The sequence below is a fragment of the Phyllostomus hastatus genome, unplaced genomic scaffold, assembly GCF_019186645.2.
Source record: "Phyllostomus hastatus isolate PE091 unplaced genomic scaffold, TTU_PhHast_1.1 phas_contig_148, whole genome shotgun sequence".
NCBI classification, from domain to species: domain Eukaryota; kingdom Metazoa; phylum Chordata; class Mammalia; order Chiroptera; family Phyllostomidae; genus Phyllostomus; species Phyllostomus hastatus.
The window spans coordinates 10,827,908-10,849,794 of record NW_025333607.1 but is presented as its reverse complement, the minus strand read 5'-3'; the positions used below and the strand labels follow the sequence as shown (position 1 = coordinate 10,849,794).

The following is a 21,887-nucleotide window of genomic DNA, read 5'->3' as shown; positions in this document are numbered from 1 at the left end:
GATATTAACAATGGCCGGGCTATTCCCAGACAGACCAGGAGAGGAACAGCTGGCTAGTATGATACTTCTAAGGTCAACTTTTTGAGGAACTATCATCACACAGTTTGGCACAGCAGCCGGAGCATTTTATATTCTCACCAGCCGTGAGTGCACAAGGGTTCCCACCTCCCCACCTCCTTGCCAACACTTATTTTCTGAGTTTTTGATAATGGCCTTCCTCATGAACGTGTGACGGCGTCTCGCTGTGGCTCTGTTTGTGCGTCTCTAGTGACGGACGCCGGCGTGACCTTCCCTCGTGCTCACCGGCCATTTTGTACGTCTTCACTGGGGAAATGTCTGTCCACGTCCGCTGTCCATTTTTTAATTGAATTGAATTTTCTGGTTGGCGTTGAATTGGAGGAATTCTTTATGTGCTCTGGATGCGAATCCTATATTAAACATACGATTTGCAAACATTATCTCACATCCTGCAGGTCGTTATCTCACTCTCTTGACAGTGGTCTTTGATGCCCAAATCTGCCGTTTCATTTTGGGTTACCATTATCCGTTTCAAGTTTTAAACTCACATTTTGAGCATCTGTGGTTCAAAGGCCTTCCCGTATTTGCTCTTCCTGTGTCAAGCTTGTCGAGGAGAGTGAGTGAAGATTGCCTAAGCTATTCTGCGCTGAAAAATACTTGTCCCATGTGGTTCTTGTTACTCGCAGACCACTAGCCCAGCCCCCGCTGGGGAGGACTTAAAAGGCTATTGCGCCATGGGCTGCCCGGGGATCAACTGCCTTTGAAATCGGGTGCAATCAACTTTGAGGAGGGTAATGAGGTCGACTCCGGGAGAGTGCCTTCTGGTTATCACATGTGGTTTGCACCACCGTGACCTCACCGTCTTCAAAAAACGTGCCAATTGCATTGGCTTTTGGCACAAAGGCCAGTGTTTAGTAATTAGGAGGAATTAAAAAGAAATTAAGTTTGAGAATGGTTTCCATTCCTGGTGTAAGTCTGAGGAAAGATGCTACACAGAGGCCACAGTTCATTCATCTAATAACTTAGGAGAGAGTCCGTGAGATTTCAACAAAATTCGACAGGAAGGAATCCTGCATGTCTTTAAAAGAACTAAGGAAAACTTAAGTTTTCCCATGATATTTATTTTGTTTGATAAAAAGAATTGTGGCACAATTTTTGCATCTTTTAAGTTGATATGTTCAATTTCAAAGAATATATTTCTTTTTAATGTATTTATTTTTTTTTAAGATTTTTTATTTATTTATATTTACAGAGAGAGAGGAAGGGAGGAGGAAAGAGAGGGAGAGAAACATCAATGTGTGGTTGTCTCTCGTATGCCCCCTACTGGGGACCTGGCCTGCAACCCAGGCATGTGCCCTGACTGGGAATCAAACCAGCAACCCTTTGGTTCACAGGCCAGCACTCAATCCACTGAGACACACCAGCCAGGGCCAATTTCAAAGTCATTTCTTTTTTTTTTAAGATTTTATTTATTTATTTTTAGAGAGGGAAGAGAGGGAGAAAGAGAGAGAGAGAGAAACATCAGTGGGCGGTTGATGGAGGTCATGGCCTGCAACTCAGGCATGTGTCCTGACTGGGAATCGAACCTGGGACACTTTGGTTCACAGCCCGCGCTCAATCCACTGGGCTACGCCAGCCAGGGCTTCAAAGTCATTTCTTACATGGGATAAATGTGGTTTGAGTTCAGAGTCTCATCACTGTTACCCCTGCAAGGTTCTCAACTGGGCAATTTCTCAAACTCCTGCCAGTGAAAAGAGGCTTACAAATTAGGAATTAATTATATCTTCCTTATGCAGCTTCTTTCATTCTCCTCTCCTCCCTCTTTCAAGTTTCAAAACATCTCAGTGCTTTTCCAAAGGACTGTCAAAGGCTCTCAATGGGTTAGACCAGTGATTTCCAAGCGGTGCACCACAAGAGGTTTTAAAACCTGCAATCCCTGACTATTTAGTCAGGGGCACTGACCTCTTTTCCCTTACACCGTCAAATTAAAAATGTCAACAGCCAACACAACAATAGCCATTCCATGTGCATGAATCAATATTATACCAAATTTTTGTCAGACCAGCAAAAAACGTATTTTTTGGTATGCTGCAGAATTTTAGTGATTAGTGTATGTATGCCATGAGATAAACATGGTTGAAAATGGCCAGGTTGGAGAGATGGTGCAAGCACCACTCATGGCGCCTGCATCTCTGAGAACTGAATCATGTGAGCAGAGACCAGTTCTTTTTCTTTCTACACATCAGGGACCTAACAGTGTCCAGCATCGAGCCGCCTTTCCGTAAACACTGAGATAAGCACCCAATGGGCACCACGCCATGAAAAGAAATCTTTCCCAGCTTCCTCACTCTGTAACGTCTAAAACATGACCTTTTCTTCTTCCTCATGGAGGCCATTGTTGGAATTCACCACCGAGGCAGACGCCACTGCCTGGGGCCGAAAGAGTGCCAGCTGCCAGGCCCAGCGGCCCCTACATGATGGCCGGCAGCCTCCGGAAGCGGTCTGGAGGCCAAGCCACGGCCGACTCGCATGTCACAGCCCACAGAGACGTTTACGCCACGGCCACTATCAGGCGCCTCTGTGGGAATGTCCACCAGTGTGCCCTCGATTTGAGTCAGCACTCGGGCCAGGTCGAGTTTGTCCGTGAACCACGTCCGTGGGACGATGCAGGGCTCCTCTTCAACCGACACTCACAGATCCCACGGTCTTGCGTGCAAAAACATTTGCCTCCAGCAGGGTGCTGGGTTCAACGGGGCTGATAAAGCAGTTTGCAGAGTGAAGCTCAAGGCCTTTGGCATGTAGAGAAGACGTTCCCAAAGGCACGAGTGAAGTCTAAGCAGAGGAAACAGCTCCCTACAGGGCGGGATTTGGGAGGGTCTTGTGGCAAAGCCTGAAAGTGCCCGTCCTCCTTCCTTTGCCCTAAGAGATACGTGATTTGTGGGGGGCTCCCCCAACATGCAGGCGCTGAGAACCCGGGGTGGAGCTGGGCCCTCTGGGAGCCCTGGAATCACAAACACAAATGAGACAGGACCCCTGCCCTGCAGGGCTCTTAACTGGGCTGACCGTGGGGTCTTGTCCGGCCCCAGAAGTCTGCTGATGCCGCTTATACTGCATCCGGTCGGATGCATTTCGTCCTGAATTTTTCATTTTTTAAAACAATGTATTATTATTATTAAGATGTAAAAAAAGTAAGATGGGGAGACACAGACAAACCTTCACTTTCTTTTTCCATGGCCTCATCTAGTTACATGAGCACTATATACCGTGAGCAAGAGTTCATACTTTAAGACAGAATGTTCCCAGGAAATGGAGAAACTTGTGCTGAAAACGCACTTGGACTTGGTTACCGCACACACAGCTCCTGACTGTGCTGAAACCCAGCACTGTCTCTACCCAGAGAAATGCAAGCTGTCGTCAAAATCTGCAAAATTTACATATGTAGAGTTATAAGTGAACCACAAAAATTTTGTGATGAAACTTATGTTGAATAAAAATGATTTCGCTGGGAGAGTGAGCGGTTCTCTCTTCGCTGCCTGTCATCAGCGGATCTGAGAAATGTCTGAGACTTGAAAGAACTAGTTTAAATGACAGGAAATGAAGAAACTGACATTAGGCAGTTTCGAACTTTTTTTTTAGGTTTTTTTTTTTTCACAGCAAAGAAAACCGTCAACAAAACAAAAAGACAGTTTTAACTTTAAAACACATTTTACAAACCTGTCTAAGCGTCCTACAAAAAAAGGACTGGCGTTTTGGAGACTAAATTTTGATTGCACCTCGTTCAAAATAGGTTGTAAACCCATAATAAAGGGTTGAACAAACGAAACCCCAAAACCTCAGCTTATAATGAATAGCAATTATTTAATAAAACAAAACTTGCAAACGGAGAGAAGAACTCTAAAATGCATCTGTGCAAAAGCAAGGAGGCCACGAGCATTAGAGAGCAAAAAACAAACAGTATAAAGATTAAACTCTGAAGTTCTACAATGGTGGCTCATGGAATTGGGGGAAGCTCTTTCGAAACTTGAACACATAACATTCTTACTGAATTGAGAAACTGATTCCACTGAAATGAACTTTAGTTGGTTGTGGGGCACAGAAATTCTTAATTATTTTCAACCACACTATGATTCTATCAAGAGAAACAAAAAAAATTATATGTTAACACACATGTACGTACATACACATAAATATATAGGTAGGCAGTTAGATAAATACCGAAGACATTTCTGTGGCTCTAAAGATAGCACTAGAAGAAAATCGTCTTAAGAAAAAGACCATTGGTATGATACTAGGTATGGGTGTGGTGAAAACAAAATACACAAAGGTGTCTCAAGAATAATTATGCTACTTATTTTGTTTTAACGTTCTGAAAATTTTTTTAATTTAGAGGTGTTCTTAACTTGGGATTTTAAAGATTTTATTTATTATTTTTAGAGAGGGAAGGGAGGGACTAAGAGAGAGAGAGAGAAACATCAGTGGGCGGTTGCTGGGGGTCATGGCTTGCAACCCAGGCATGTACCCTGGCTGGGAATCGAACCTGCGACACTTTGGTTCACAGCCCGCGCTCAATCCACTGAGCTATGCCAGCCAGGGCTTGAAAAAAAATTTTTAAATTTTTATTTTTTTTTACTTGAATGCACATGGATTTTTGGTAAGAAATTGTTTTATTTTTGAAGGTAATTTTCAAATAGAACTATTTTATAGGTCCACTAGCATAGATTTGTCAGAAAATCTCTCAGGAAATAAATCATATTAATTAAGTACCCCTTTTCACTCTCAAAAATATCCAGGTTTGGATAGTAAATTACATGATTCCTTTAGTTGTCATTTAGAATAGGGAGAGATGTGTCATAGAAAAATACAGAAAAGCAGCAAAAAGCAATATAGTAGTCCAGTTACCTAAAAGACCTTACAGTATCAAGTACAATTAAACACTGTGAATAATACAGTCTCACAAATCTTATTCAATGCATTGCTGAGCCTGTAAAAGAGTAAGGAATTCTCTAGCCAAAGAATAAGTGAATTCGGAATTCAAGAGAAGCAAGCAGAACACTAAAGCTTGCTTTCACCCTGAAGACATTTGCCAAACCAGGTAATATTCAGCTTAATTTTAATTTTATATAACCTTAACGTGTGTGGAAAACAGTAGACAAAGCCCAAAGCCCGCCCAGCATAAGAATTTTAATAGAAAAGTTCCCCTCTACAGCTGCCCCTTCACATCTACAAGACATAGCTGTCTGGGAATTCGGCCCTGAGCGAAAAAGAAATGATCGCGAGAATTTAGAACCACAGGCGGGATGAAGGCAGTTTTGTAGCTTTAATTCTCAGTGTGTGGGTGGTCTAAAATATGTCAAGCTGAGAGGGTAACGCAGAGTAGCGTCAACTGGTAGTGATCCCAGGCGGCAAGCAGAAGTACATACAAAGGCTAAAATAGACCCTGTTTACTCCAGGTCTCAAAGAAGCCTCACAAGTAAAATTCCAAGGAAAATGAATACCCCCAAGGAAAAATAAACACGCAAGGAAACGAGGCACCAGGGGAAAGACCCAGCAGAAATAACAGGTAGGAGAATGAGCCGTTCGAACACAGATTACAAATAAACAGCGAAACGTTGATGAACACGATTAAGTAAATGAAGATGTTTAAAGAAAAAAAAAGATCAGAAATGACCATGTTGGAAACACAGAAACTAGATTTACTTTCCAGACTCAAATAACTCGAAAACCAAACAGAACTGGGTTTCGGACGCAGCAGCAGCAGCAGCAGCAGAGAAAAGTAACCCTTGAGAGAAAGGTCACGAACCCAGTGAGCCTTGCTGTCACCCAGCTCGCCGCCTGCAGGGGGTTCACAGGCCACAGAGCTGAGAGCAGGGCCAGGCAGGGACAGACAACCCCCTCGCTGAGGTGGGTAAAAGTTGCAGCGTGCAAAGCAGACAGGAAGAAAGGAGAGAACTGGAGGGAGGGAGGGAAGGAGGGGGGACAGCGAGAGAGAGAGAGAGAGAGAGAGAGAGAGAGAGAGAGAGAGAAGATGCATCCATGGGACTAGGGATAATTTGTGCTTAAGCAGACAGAGTGGAAAGACCTGATGATACATGTGAGATTGGACAGAGTCCTCAGGAAGGAATGATGATGATGATGATGATGATGATGATGATGATGATGATAGCCCCTCCCCAATGGCAGGGCCAAATTAGCCCTAGATGTTCTACACCCGACCTAGCAAAGCTTAAAATCAAGCCTCAAAAGGAAGCACGTAACTCTAGGAATTAGTAAATATTTCTACATAACCCATGGATCAAAAAAGTAGTTATAATGAAAAACAGGAAATCTTTTAAACCAATGAGAGTGAAATAATCATCATCATCAAAGCCTGAGCGGTGGATAATAGGCGGGGGTGGGCAAAAGTAGGTTTACAGTTGTAATACAAATAAATCATACAGTAATAATAATACAAGAATAAACTCCGAGTTTCACATACTCACAACTATAAACCTGCTTTTGCCAACCCGTGTATAGAGTGAAGTGCTTATGTGATAGGACAAGAAAGCGTGAAACTGTTAAGTTAAGCCATCGTAAGTTGGGAGATGAGGCACAGCAAAGTACACCAAAGACAGCAGAAGGAAGGGTGAAGAGCAGCAGTGAGTACGACGGAAAACAAACGCACTGTCAGGAAAATCAACAATATGAAGGCTGTCTGGTATCGGCCCGGGGGCAGAGACCAGAGACAGACCTGTACATATTTGGACACAAGTTTTATGACCAAAGGAGCATCGCAGATCCCTGGGGAAACCCAATAAATGGTGCCGGGGACAATATTTATAGGATAGTAGAAAGAGAGTTTATAAAGAATTTCTGTGACTTGACTAACAAAAAGAGAGGCAATGCTATAGAAAGCAGGCAGAAGATACGAACAAGAGACAATAAGTAACAAATGTGCAAGATACTCAGCCTTCCTAGCAATTAGGGAGATGTGAATGACAATTACGATGACATACTGTCCATTAAATAGCCAGCTGGTGGCCAAATGTTTTAAAAATCAGACAGTACAAGTATTGACACGGTTGGGAAGAGGGAGAACTCGCACATATTGCTCGAATATTATTAGGTATTACCATTTTAACTTGACCTAAGAGAGCACATTACCTTACTACACCGCAGGACGTGAGAAGATCACCCACAGGACAGGTCCGTTTTGACGGAGGCCAGAGGTAAATGAGATCCACGGTACGGGGGTCCCAACAGTGGTCCAACCAGGTGGAGGGGTGGACAGAGGCAGGCACGGGGTGTTCCTCAGCAGCACAAAAGCACAGGGTGCCCACAGAGGGGGTAAGGGGTCCCTCGTTGGAAGAGACGCCGGCAATGAGTGGAAAGGCGGTAAACTTGGCCTGATATAATTTTGTCCCTTAGCAGCTCCACTAGCAATGGTTAAGTCCAGGGCGACCACAGAGATTTCTGTGCCCTGCTTCTGCATGCCCCAGGCTGCTGTGACTACCTACGGAAATCTGAGTCAACCTCCTCTGGCTGATTTCTGGTGCTGATACTACTGCCCAGCCCGGCGAGAGAGTATTGCACCACGTATTGCTGGTCCGGGAAGAGATCAAAATACAAAATTGGAAGTACAGTTTCTACTGAATGAATGCACATTATTTTCACATCAATTAAGTTGAAAAATTGTAAATCAACCCAGTGTAAATCGGGGACCATCCGTACCCAAAAAGGGGTTGCTTTCTCCTCTTTCCAGTTCCAAGACCTCGTGAGATGGGTCCCGAAATGGGTCCTTGAACAGAGGACTTCGTGCCAAAGGGGGATTCGGACTCCATCCACAAGGCTTTTAGAGGAATAATCACCTGGTTCTTTTCGTTTACAAATTACAGGCTCAGATGAATGGCTTCGGTGAGGAAAAGACCTCTTGGCTCTTTGAAAGGTCAGATCGTATGATTTTTAAAGGTGGCTATTCTCCTTCTCCAGAGGAAAGTGTCCAGCAGGGGCCCAGATGGTTTTCATTATCCCCAGCATGAAATCGAGCAGGGAGATTTCCTCTTTCAGAATTTAATCATCTGGGAGGCTGGGAGGCCGTGGTGGGGAGGGCTCTGGGCTGGGGACTGGTCCATTTCCGTAGAGTGGATGGAGGCTAGGTTAACCAGAAGTGAAAAGAGCCTGTGGGCCTTCTCCCTGGGCTTTATTTAGCAAGAGAGACTGCAGTCTCACTGCAAACAGCTAACCACGAGAGCTGGAGAAGCCCCACCCGTCCCCAGCCCAAGTGTCCCCCTTGGAACCACAGTGCGTGGTCTTCCAGGAGTAGCTCCAAATTTATGGCACTGTCAAAAGATGAGCTGCCATTCCCAAATCTGGGGACGTTCTTCAGAACAACAGCCTTTCCTTCGAGTTCTAGTGCACGCTGGGAATTCCCTCACACTGAGATCCTCTCCAGCCCATGTGGTGAATGGCTATCGTAGAGTGGTAATTTGAGGAACTAAACGTCTTACACGAACTTCAGGACACATATGTTTCTACCTGATTCTAGCTATTTGGAGCGTTGTGGTAGTAAATAAGAATCTATACTGTATCTTGTTTTTAGTGTTATTTATTATTGCCTTAAAAAACATATTCACAGATGACTTACTATGTCGTGCCTTGCACTCTAATTTGTGTAATTTATACATCACAGATGCTTGATACATTGTCAAAATAACCTGGCAGAGTGAATGTATTTTCACTGCATATTTGATTCAGGAGGTAGGGCTCTCACTTCAGTGCCTGGCCACATCCTAAACAGCTCACCTAGAGATGGGGCACGTGGCAAAAGGGCCACAATAAATGCTCCAGGGCTGTCAACAAAGAAGACAGACCACCCTCACCCCCACTAACAAATGTATGGCTTAAAACCATCCGAGACCAGCTTGGTCCAACATGGCGACTAATTTCATCTTATGATGACCCCTAGCCTCATTATGTGTTCACTATAATACATTAGCATGTGAAACAGTGCCGCCCCCCATGACTGGAAATGGAAAAGCCCATATAAGGACACAGGATGGCTGTTGATGCTCTTCTGAGAAATCTCCACCCCTTTCCCAGAAAGATTCTGAATATCCCTCCCCCTGCTGAGTGTCCTACCCTCCCCATTAAACAAACCTCAATTCAGGAAGCCAATTCTGCTAAAGGTGGCGGGGGGGGGGGGGGGGTGCGCTGCTCTGCCTGCGGAGTAGCCTTCTCTCTGCTTCCCACATAAACTCACTTCCACTTTAAACTCTGTGCTGGCTCACGCCTGAATTCTTTCCTGCGCAAAGCCGAGACCCCACAGTGTGTCCCACTCCCTAGGGTCCCCGGACACCCAGAACGCCTGCATCTTCTCTACCATAAAAGGCACCCTTTGTACTAGTTGAGAATGGGGCTCTGATGGTTACAAACAAAGTCTCATGGCCCAAAGGTGGCCTCTAGGTATGAGGCAGGCCACCAAAATGTTAAAGGCAGATGTCTGAGTCATATTTGCTCCAGAGGAAGTAGGGTTTGGAATAGGTTGACTTAACTCAAATTAGTGCCAACAGAGTAAGGAACCTGAAGAAAAAGACTCTATCATTGTCCAGATGAGCTCTTATTAATAGGAGAGAAAGTACATAAACAAATAATCAAAATATAACATCAGTGCCTACAACGGAAAACCTAGAGAATGACATGGGGGGTTAGAACAAGGAAATAACTTTCCTTGAGCAAAAAATTAGGAGGGAAGAAAGGGTATCAGAGAAGGCTTCAAAGAGGAGATAAATCTGAAATAAGTCAAAGAATAAGCAGGAAAGAAGGCAAGGACTTATAATATTAGAAATTAGATTAATGTAATTTGCTATATCACAGGATTAAAGCAGGAAGACCACATGATCATCTCATTAGATGCAGAAATGGGCCGGACAAAATTCAACAATTTTTTAAAATCTCTAATAAGTCAATCAACAGAAGAACAAATACTCTGCGATATCTTCCTACAATGGAAAATCATACATCAATGAAAATTAATCAACTGTAGCTACGTACATCAATATGGATGTCAAAAATGAAATACTGATTTAAAAAAGCAAGTTACAGAAGGGCCGGGAAGAGAGTGGGATTTCATTCACGTAAAGGCCCAAACGCAAGACTAAACAATATGTTTTAGGCACACAAATTCAGGTGGCAAAACTACGAGGGAGCAAGGGGACTGTGAACACGGAGGCAGCGCATGGCCCGCGCTGGGCTGGGCCGGAGGGCTCCGAAGTCACAGGAGCACTCAGGGGCCCGCAAAGGCATCGGAATGTGCTCGCTCCTCAGCTGGGTGACGGCACCCCGGTATTCGATTGGTTCCCTACGGGCTGGGTAGATGTGTTTCTACAGCTGCATATGTGGCACATTTCATAAGGAAAACACACAAGAGAAACAGGCAGAAACTCACTACGTGGAGGAAATCCAGGGAGGACCGGAAGCGAGCATGTTCTTGGTAACTACTCACTGCAGGGACCGAACAAATGGACGAGACCACGGTAATCAGAACAGGTCACGTCCTGTTCAAGGCGTGAGGGTGTGAGAGGGCGATGGGGGGGTCAGGAGACTGGACAGAGTTGGGTCTGGCCCAAGTTCTGAAGAGCTCCATGGGCCGTGCAAGGGTTTGGACTCTGTCCTGTAGCCAACGACATGCCCCGGAAGGGGTGGCAGCAGGCTGGCATTTTAAAAGGGCATTGGGGCGGCCCTGGGGAGCACGTGGGCCTAAAATCTTCTCGGGCTTCACCCCAGAGAAACCTCAAAAACAAACACACACATAAAAAGAGAAGGGGCCATGGCACTTTCCCTCAGGGGAGGGAGAGTGTAGTGAACTTCGTTGGGAAAACCACATAAAAGTGCTCTCACTACCAACGACAGTGGCAGGGAGGCCTCAGCGTGGGCTTCGTGCTGAGGGACGGCAGAGTCCCTGGGCGGCCTGAGCCTGGGAGATAGCTTCGAAGGACAGAACGGACCCGGTACCGTAAGGACAAGGATATCCACGGCTCGGGAAAACTGTCACGTCGGGGCACAAAGCCAGGACACGGAGGCTTCTGACCGGAGCCTGCCACACCCCCTCCTTTCACTCAAACCGAGAAGCGCACTAAAATGTGGGCTGATTTCACCAGTAGGATAAGAAGGAGCCATAAGGACGAACAAAAATGAACAGCCCTGGTTGGGGTTGCTGCCCCACAGGAGTGACTGTGTGTGGTAAAGTCCCTTCTTGCCCACTGTTCTGCACACTGGTGACACATGCACGCTAACCACCCCTGTGTCTTCGGGTCTCTGTTACATCAAAGTAAAATTCAGCTCTGCTTTGAAGAATTAGTAGGTACATTAGACAATTTGGCACAACTTAACTGCTGCGTGAATATACCAATTTGAAAATTGTTCAATTACACATGAAATGAATTATCACCTCATTTGCATGGACAAAAAGAAATCTATTAATGCTCAACGGAGCCCAAACCGGTTGTGAAACAGGTGAGAATTTATGGCCGGGTCCTCTGACGGAAGCTCTATTAACGTTCCAGACAGTTTTTAAATGAATTAAGCCCCGACTCATTTGTATGCTCCGTCCCTTCAAACGCATAATTGTGTCTAAAGTAAGCTATTCTTGAGTAATCCCGTAACCCTGTGAGTGCCCGAGGGCATCTTGGGCGCCCTGAGCACTGACTCTGACCTCACCCAGAGCCCTCCCCCCCCATTCGGCTGTTCTCTTTAGGCAGTAGCAGGACTTGTGATATGATGATTAGTTATCCTTAAAGATAACAATTAGTGACAGACCGGGAGGCTTGCATTTTGCCCCGTAGCTAATCGTGATTTGCGTCAGGCGGTATCTGCATGATTCTAGCAAAGAACAGAACAGCGGGAGTGGCTCAGGCAGTTGAGGGATGGACTACGGGAACCTTTGGAAGACACGGAAAAGTGAGCGTGGACGAAGAGTGGGCGCAGATGAGGAGGGGGCCTCGGAATCACCACTTCTGCCCCACCGGCCATTACTACAGTCCTTCTGGCTCCATCCACCTTCCTGGAGCCCTTCCTTCCATGGGGTGGTTAAGCACTGGTGCTGCCGTGTTCTCCGGCATCACGCCCGTCTCCCCACTAGACCGTACACACTCCAGGAGTGCAGATGTCTGTTACTCCGTGCTTTCTCCCCAGTGTCTGGAGCCTGTCATAGGGGCCCAATCAATATTTTTGAATGAATGCGTGCATGAGTAATGAAATGGAGGAAAGAACTTAGAGACGTTCTGTTGCGCGTTTCTCAAATTATTCCCTGTGTGTGTTTGGTGTCCTCCATCAGACATGAACCCAAACCAGTTGCTCGAACTCTGCAGCCAGGTCCGAGGGCTGATCAGAGAACCGCAAGGAGCCCGATGAATATTGGAGTTAAAGTTTATGCATCGCTGGGGACCTGACGCGTAAGGTGAAATTTATATCATCAAGGTGAGCCCTGAAAATCTCTCTGGAGGAAAGCCCTCCTGTCACCAAATCTAACACAGGCAAGTTTTATCTCAGTGTTGGAACCCATCCCTGTGCCTGACTGAGCACCGGGAGGAGCTGGCTTGTAGTTCAAGGTCAAATTATGTGAAAAATTCATGTCCTGAAACACCTGAATTGAGAGCTAGCCCATGGGGTGCACGTGCAGCTGAGGGAGCAGCAGCGCCTGACGCCCACCTCGGCTCACCCCCAGACCCCAAGTCAGCGTCCCTGAGGGGAGTCCTGGGTGGGTCACTCACCGCCCCAGGAATCTGTTACTTCTCTGCCCAGACACGGACCTTGGGGCTGGATCCTCGTCAACTGAATGCCTGCGCATTAGGTCCACACATTCTCGTTGTCCACTGCCTGAGACTTCCATTTCCACAAAAGGTAACTATCAGCCACTCGGCCCAAAGAGACACGAGCCTTGAAAATTGAGGAACAGATCGCAAGATAAGATAGTGCCAGGGCAGTCTGGGTCATAACATTTAGACATACAGTAAAACTGTCGAATGTTTGTCTTTGAGGCACACTGCTTGGAAGGGGCGACCACACACACTGTCTCCATGGTCCCTCCCCTGCTCCTGACTCAGCTGGGGTGGCTGCAGCGGGATGGCAAGAGGACCCAGGTCTCCCTGGTCTCAGCGCCGCTCAGCGGCTCCGTGCCATGTTGCGGTCATCTCCGTCAGAAGCCCCAGATTTCTGACTGCACACACTCCTTTGGCAGCCCGTCACAAATTCCAGCGGATAGACGGGCTATCTTCCCTGCCACTTGTGGAATCCCCCAGGCTTCCATTGTTAGCCGGCTGCTGCAGGAAGCTCCTTATCCCAGCCTCTGACAGCCCTGCGTCATTCCCACCTCCCGCCTATCCCCCCTGCCTTGACTGTCTTGGACTCGGCTCAAGTTCCAGACCCAGACGGGGCGATAACCTCGCCCTCTTGGGACACAGATCTGCTCGCTCAGGAATGCCTGTGCGCACCGACGAGAAACCCCCGCCCAGGGAGGGGCGGGCGATAAGCCCCCCTTATCAGGAGCTGTGCCCAGCTGTCGGGCGTGGGAAATGGTCCCCCTTCTCACGCCGGAGGCCACCCAGCAAGGTGTGGGGGGGGCTGTCCAGGGACCCCACAGCCCAGGAGAGCGGATAGCACCCTGCCCTTTTTCCTACTTATGGGGGGAGCATGAAATGTCTCCACGGACTTTCGGGCTCTAACACAAGAAAGATTACGGAAATAAGGAAAGAAAAAAAAGACTTGTGAAAGAGAGTGAGGTTTGCTAACGGCGTCCGCCAGTGGTGCTCAGCCTGCTGGGTCCCTCTGAGAGCCAGTGAATGGGGGGTGGGGGGGGACCCAGGCCTTGTTTTACCGCCCCCCACCTCCGCTGCCTGGGCCCTGCACACAGGTGCCGAGCAAGGGAAGTCTCCCATTTTAACATTCTTACTCTGTGTTCCTGACTCGGCCCTGCTAAGTGGCTGAGGTCCTGAACGGCAGATTGCTTTTCCTTCTTTCTCTTCCCCACGCCCCTTCCTTTGCTGCCACAGCATCCAGCATCCGGTCGTCCCAGAGAAGGTGAGACTTGGAGACATGGCCGTGTGGCCACAGCAGGACCCGCCCCTTGGGCCTGTGCTTCCACTTACAGCCAACGACGCGTGTTTAAGTTGTGTGGGACCCTTGGCGCCCTTGTCTTGCCTCATTTGTTATGTCAACAAGCACCGACGGAGCCCCGCAGCCTTCCCGGCACCCTGCTAGCAAGTGCGGGTCCACTAGGGGGCAGCCAAGAGCCCCGTCCCCCCACTAGCTGTGCGCCCCGGGACAAGTGCCCCACCCCCTTGTCTCAGTTTCCCATCTGTGACACCAGTGTGAGCGAACAGTGCCTAAGTCGTTAATGAAGTCGAACGCCCGTGAAGAACTTGGAGCAGCTCCTGCTTCCGGTAAGAGAACGACGACCGCGCACTGTTATCTCGGGCTCGGCGTGAACAGCCGCTGCTCGGAGCTCAGTCCCGCGCCGCGCGAACTACAGGAGTGATGCTGAAAGCCCACAGGGTACATGCTGGGAACGGTTTTTCTCCTTCTCCCTCTGACCCAGCAAACCCGTGATACATCGGGAATCTCTCCCCCTTTGGAAAGAACAAAAAAAACGTCCCTGCTCCTCCTTCTGATCCGGTGGGGCCCATAATGTGACCCTGGGCCCCGAGAGCCCAGTGCTGGCGGGCTGTGTCTCCCTGCAGGTCACACACGTTCCCCCCCCCTCACCCTGGGTCCCGGGCTCCCTGACTGCTATGTGTAAGTGATTGCTCTGCTGACCCACGCGGCCCACTCCTGAGTCCTGGGGCCCACGTTCTCAGAGGGACAGGGGGGCACCCCATCTCCTCTGCTGGGATTGGGCAGATAGGGGGTTCCTACGCCCTAATCAGACTCTCATACTTATTTGCCAACTGGTTCAGAATCTGGAGAGAAGACGGTTTGATGAGCACTCACAGTAATAAAGGAAGAAACCCTCTTGAAAAGCCAATGAGAAGACAAGTAGTCTCCTGAATTTCTGCCCTGTTCTCAAGCTGGCAAGCTGCTAGAGACCAAACAAAAAAAAAAAAAGCACACTGTGGCCTTGCTGCTGAGAGGTGGCGCGGGGGCTGGGCGCCCAACGGTCTGCTGCCCGTCAGTGAGGCCCAGCGAAGGGCAGAAACTGGTTCCTGAGAACGACAAGGGCACGTGCAGTGTTCAAGGGTCCAGCCCGCCGCGGAGGGACCAGTGCTTGTGGCCCCAGCTGGCTCCCAGGCGCCTCACGCCCCCGGGCACGGCCCGCGTGGTTCTGCAGTAAACCCGGCAAACATCATTTACTAGTCGCTCATTTACTACCTCGACTTTCAAGAAAATAATGCCAGCCTATGGGATTTTCCATAAGCCCATGTGAAGATACCGCTGGCCAGTGAAGCAAGTGGAGGTAGGAGGGAAGAAGAGCAGGGAGGAATGCTAACACCTCCCACAACGGGGATTTCTGCGTCCCGAGGATGTCCTGAACTCACTTTCTCTGCATCCTTACAGCCACGAAAATGTATAAAGATGAGTGTTTTTGAAGCAGCAACACTAAGAGCGATCATTGCCATGGTTGCTTGGCAACCTGAGACTTCGGTTATTTTATTTCTAAACAGGGAACGCTATAAACTGGAATCCAGAGTTTGTGCAAATAGTTCTAAATTGATGTTCTCCCTGTAAATCAGGAGATAATACCACATTAATGTGCATTTAAAGGCTGCTAAATACACCTGTGTGCATGTGTGTCTCATATCAAAGCACACGGACACACACACACACACACACACACACACTCTCACAATGGGGTTTCTCTCTATCATATGTTGTCGAAAGTAAATCTGGGGCATTGGCATTCATTTGCATTTTCCCTGCAAAATATCTGTTTGATTCCTCGTTGAGCAGAAACAATACTCAGTCAGGTCCAGAGGAACAAACCTTTCATCTCCTCTGGGAGCCAGGGGGACTGAATGTTGCAGCTAATACCCACCATTAGCTCTGCTCCCTAGCTGCCCGGACCTTGGGTAGGTGTCCAGCGCTGAGGAAGCAGAGGCAGCCCCAGCACCTAAATGGCTACTGGGAGAAACGCTCTTTCAGAGCAAGGACAAGAGACGCAGTCCTTCAGAGACGCAAGTTCTGCCAGGGGCCTTCTGCAATCGAGACCTGCTGCCGAGGGTGCCACCTGCAGAGTCGAGGGCTACGCATGCTCTGAGTTGTTAACATTCTTTAAAAACCACCTCTACTGAAAAACTGTCATGCCTCTGGCCCTGGCCTGGCAGCTCGGTTGGTTGGAGCACTGTCCTGTACACCAAAACATTGCGGGTTCGATCCCCAGTTGGGGCGTGGACAGGAGGCAACTGGTTGATGCCCCTCTCTCTCTCTAACCCCTACCCTTCTCTCTCTCTAAGAATCAATAAAATATACTCTCTGGTAAGGATTAAAAGAAAATGGCATTGCTCCACAAGTCACGGCCTAAAGTTTGTGTTTCTGGTGCTGCTCGCCGGCTGGAATGAACCACTGAGCTCCTACATTGCTCTGCTCTCCAAGATGACCTTGGTCCCCGACTCCTCACCAGGGCCTCAGGAGCAGAAGCGCTCCTGTCCCAGACCCCGAGGACTGGTGTCCTGGTCCGGTTTGGGACAGCGGCTTCTGGAAGGGGCCCCTGCAGTCCTGCTTGCTCACCGCCTAAAGCCCTTGGCAACAGGCTGCCTCAGCTCCTCCTGCTTCTCCCAGGAAACTCACCACAGAGAGACGGGGGCCACCACGAAGCCGGTGACTGGCCCCAACAAACGAGGATCAGGTCTTGGTCTCAACCCCAGACCCAACCTTAAAAGAGGCATCGGGCCTCACTTCCGCCACGGGGTGGGGATGCACAGCCCATTTCAAGCGGGCTTGGGCAGAGCCACAGACACAACACGCAAGGGTCACAGAGCGATTTTCCACGATCTCTTGTTAAGTAGAAGCCAAGACATTTTAAAATACCCGTTGTTTAGAAACAGAGTACGATCGTTTGCCCTATGAAGGTAATTAATCCTCCAAATGGGGTAACACTTATAAATGAAGGTAAGTGTTTCCGGGCTTGAAGTCGCGCTGTGGGCATGGTTCCCACAGGCTCGTCCCCCTCCCAGGATGGCATTTCAAAGGGACCAAATTCGACTTTGAGGGACCTGGGTGGTGATGAACTTGTCCAAGTTTCTGAGACAGTCGTCCCACGGGCCAGCTGGGACATAAGAGCACTTTAGCCACAGCTAGGTTCACACAGACAGACCCTGTAGTGGCCCCTCTGGGGACTGACCACTACAAGACGAGCTTTTGGGATGAGAATTCATGTCAATGCCTCTGCTTAATTTTTCTTTCTTTCTTTCTTTTTCTTTCTTTCTTTCTTTCTTTCTTTCTTTCTTTCTTTCTTTCTTTCTTTCTTTCTTTCTTTCTTTCTTTCTTTCTTTCTTTCTCTTCCTTCCTTCCTTCCTTCCTTTTTTAAGATTTTACTCATTTTTATAGAAGGGGAAGGAGGGAGAAAGAGAGGGAGAGAAACATCAACATGTGGTTGCCTCTCGCACGCCCTCTACTGGGGATGTGGCCTGAAACCCAGGCATGTGCCCTGACTGTGAATTGAACCGGTGACCCTTCGGTTCACAGGTCAGCACTCAATCCATTGAGTGCTTAATTTTTCCTGTCTATCAAATGGGGAGACTCCTATTACTTTGCTGCCCAAGAAATGGCAAGGAACAGAAAGCGGCTATAATGATCGAGGGAAATTTGCAAATGTGCTGTCAAAACACTCAGGACCACAGCTGATTTCCCTAGGCAAGAAGTGCCCCCCAAACCAAGAGTCATTTGCGCAGCCTGTCAGTGCAGGACAGAGTAGAAGGGTGGACCCCTTGGGGCTCTCCTTGCTTCCTCGCATGCTTTTCGGAGGGGTCTCGCCATCTGGGGTTGATTCCGGGACTTTGGATCGGCCAGCAAGCCTGTGCGGTGTGGTGGCTGAGCCCGGGAACCCCTAGGCGCCTGCGCCCGTCATCTACAAAGGCAATATCATTTGCAGAGTCCAGACCAGCCGGGGCACACCTCGTGTGCCCTGGGAGCGCCTGTGACGGCTAATGAACCCAAGCCCGCTGTCCGTCCGCCTTGCTCACAGGACAGACAGTCTGGTCCAGCGACGGAGAGAAATGAGGAGAAGCGGCATCCCCTCCGTGCACATTCCGGTTAACTTCCCGGAAGCAAACACAAGTCCTGCAGGTTCCGCGCACGGCGTTGTCTAGGGTGACAGATGGGAGGTAGCGGTGCTGCGTGTGTGTGTTGTGGGGGGCGAGGGTGGGTGACAAACGTGGAGTGCGGTTCCCAGCTCTCCTCCTGCAAGTGAGCAGGAGCAACAGGCCACGAGGGCAGGAAACTCCCCCCTTTTAAGGAACTTCCAGCAAAGACAAGGTTTGCCACCCCTGAAAGGTGTTTAGCATGCTAACAAAACGCCTACATAATGGGGCTTCAGAGCCGCCTGAATTGATAAAAGAAATCGGGCCACCCCGCTGTGCCGCAGGCCCCGTGCTGTGCGGAGCAGAGACAGCTAATACATTATGGAGCCTGATGAGGTCGGGAGTGGGTTGGCAGCCCCAGCTCAGAAACACTGAGGTCTCTGAGGCTGCCGAGAGCGATGTGGGTTTGAGCCCACCACCAGCTGGCTGGGTGATTTGAGTAAATCTTTTTCCTGACTTCCTGCACCTAAAAAGGGAATAGTCTTGAGCTGATGAATCGCTTTGCAGGCACCGAGGATTGAATACATGCTGTGCTGAGAATCTAAGCCACCATTACAGCTTGGTTCTTTCAAAGCTCACATGCAATGGTGGGCGTTCAGGACTGGGGAAGGCAGGCCCAAGGGCACGGGCCGGCGAGCGTTCTGAGGAGGACAGAGCTGGCTGTGCATGGCCAGGCCACCGCGTCTCCTGGCACCAAGCAGCGGGCGGCCCCGCAGGATCCCCAGGAGGGTCCCGATGGCTGGGGAGAGCTCTGTGACAGTGTCTGGCTCAGACACCACGTTCACGCCAAGGCTGTGCCTGCTTCAGACACAGAAACACTTTCATCACCCCTCCCTGGGAGCCGCAAGGCGAGGAAGGGAACTACGTCCAGACAGACACCTGCAGAGAATGGCGGGTGGGGGTTGCACACTCGGCCCGCCCTTCCCAGGGGCAGGTGGCTGCTGGTCCTTACATGGCCAGCTGATGCTAACCGTGTTTGATGTAACGGAAGACCTTGAGCTAGTAATGACAACAAGTCTGAATGTTTCCCTACATGTTTATCATAAACCCCGACTCTCACCAAAAGGAAGTTACTTATCTAAAGCAAAAGTGATTTCATGTGTGTACGTATGAACTGCATAGGTTCAGTAACTATTTTTTGAAATCATAGGAGCATGCCACTCCACAGAAACAGGATGAGAGGGAAATAAGTAAAATGCTCAATCTGTGGCCTCATAGGGTGGTACTTTGAATTTTATCCAAATCATTATCTTTGGAGTTACCACACTAAGAGACGTGTTTCTGTTTTTATGCGAGGGAAACCAGCTAGAGTCAGTAATTCTTTACTTTTCCCCTAAGGTCTCCAGCCCTGACGGTACCAATCTAGGCTTTTCTTTTCCTCCCTCTCCCCTCCTCCCTCCTCCCTTCCTTCCTTCCTTTCTTCCTTTCTTGCTTCCCTTCTTATAATTAGAAATTGAGCTAATTCAACTGCAGAAATAATATTGGATGCAACTTCATAAACCTTCAGCTTGGATATTTTTCTCATAGAAAAGGCCCAGGTAAACCCCTTCTGGATTTACCCAGCCAGGATTCCAAATTTCAAGTCTTGAGAAAGCCAGGGCTATCATTGCCACTAGGCTCCTGACGCCAGCCCCGCCCGGGTCCTCCCCAGCAGAGAGTAAAATCATCAGTCAGGGCGGAGGAAGAGCAGGACGCAAGGACCTGCCCCGAATCTCCGCCGCGGTCGAAGAAACAGCCCGACTTACCTTTTCTGTCCTGCACAGCAGTAACTCATATAGTTTTACGACTTTACAGGTTACAAAAAACAATTCCATGTATATTTGCTGAATCCTCACAGCAACTCTGTAAGGCAGCCATTGTTTGCATTTAAATAGATGAGGCCGCGCTCAACTAGCTTATTCTTAGTACCATGTTCTAGGTTTTACAAAAAACTCTCTCACGCATTACGTCACTCCGAGCCTTGGACCCCTGTGGCGCTGATAAGATACATAGTTACAGCCCTCGGTGTGTGAGGAGTGAAGTGAAGGTTCAGAAAGAGGAGAATCCTGATGGTGCAAAAACATTTGCACAGGATAGGATGGCGTGTGGTCATTCCCTGAGCTGTATAAGCTCTCCTAAGTAGGATTTAAACATTTTTTAAATATTCTCATTCAAGGACATGTTCATTGATTTTTAGAGAGACAGGGGAGAGCGAAACATGGATGTGAAAGAAAAGCAGCAATGGGTGGCCTCCCGCACACACCTCGACCCGAGACCAGACCTGCAACCTAGGCATGTGCTCTGACCGGGAATTGAACTGGTGACTTTCGGTATACAGAACAACACTTCAACCAGCTAAGCCACTCTGGCCAGGCCTCCCAAGTAGTATTTCTAGATAAGATACAGAATTCCCATACATCTCACACAATCTTTATTGTTCATCTGAAATTTAAACTGAACTTGACATCTGTCGTTTCCGTGGTTGGATCGGGCAGCCCTAGCCCTATGGGATGGGTAGGCCAACCTTCTGCCCCTTGCTCGCCTCACTGAGAGAGAGATGCATCTCTACAATGGGTACAATAACCCACTGATGGCAATTGCGACTGGAGATCTCGCCTGAGGTGACTTCCTATTGCCTCTGACGTGAACGCACTTGAGGTCTGAGGTAGACACAAGTATTCCCACAGCTTTTGAATTTGGAAGATCGCGTATCGCGCAGCTGAGAGTGAAGACTGGTTTCTGGCACTGCACTGCCCACGTGGTCCAGACCGACCCTCTGCATCACCGCTGTCCCCAGACATGGCGGGACCTGGGGCCCCACGCCCAGCCCTGGCACCATCCCCTCTTGCCACCCCACTCTTGGCGTCTTAGAAGGGCGAGTCACTTACTTGTAGGGGATGTGCTTGCTGCCGTTGACGAGGGCCAGGATGACGTTGCCCAGGGCGGACAGCGAGAGGCACAGCCCGGGGCCTCCTTCCCGGTTCTTGCTGAGGGCTTTCACACAGCTGCCGAGGTCAATGAGGTGTAGGCGGCTGCGGCCTCCGGACACTGCCACGGGGGAGGAGACCAGAGGAGAGAGGAGAGGTTAGGTTCTGGCAAACACGTGTCTGTTCATCATGTAGCTCCTTGGGACATCTGGGTGCGGGGGGAAGGAAAAGAGAAACTAAAAGGCCGAAGTTCGTGAGCTAGCCGAGAACCCCAACAAAATCAGGCTGGAGTCACAAATACCACGGTTCTGTTAACTTCTGCCTGGCACACGCTGCTGCCCTTTTACACCTCCTGATTCACCCCATAAACGAGTGAACAGCCCCTGCGGGTTGAACTGGATGAGGTTCCGGAGAAGGCACAAGCCTAACACAAGGAGAACCAGGCATGTGCCTGCGCGTCCTTTGGGAAGCAGAGTTCTGAAACTGCTCGAGTCAAAACCTGGAGGACCCGTGAGTGTCCAGGTCCTCGGCCGCTCGTCATCCAGACCCTGACCTACAGCTCGGGGACCGGGCGGGTCACCCAGGGCAAGGTCAGGATGAAGTACGGCCAGACGCAGAGACAGGAAACGCCCCGAGTGTTTGCCGGGTGCTGGCCACGCGCCAGGGGCCGCCCGAACGTCAGTCTCGCCCGTCACTTCCC

The 21,887-nt window shown here is 49.1% G+C and overlaps 1 protein-coding gene across 1 annotated transcript in view; it reads right to left on the bottom strand.

The window, feature by feature from the left end:
* KIF26B (kinesin family member 26B) overlaps nucleotides 1-21,887 on the bottom strand; it is a 373,660-nt gene that overhangs the window by 29,097 nt on the left and 322,676 nt on the right. Inside the window, exon 10 of the mRNA XM_045860137.1 lies at nucleotides 21,149-21,308. Coding sequence (XP_045716093.1) covers nucleotides 21,149-21,308 — 160 coding nt within the window. The remainder of the gene's footprint in view (nucleotides 1-21,148; nucleotides 21,309-21,887) is intronic.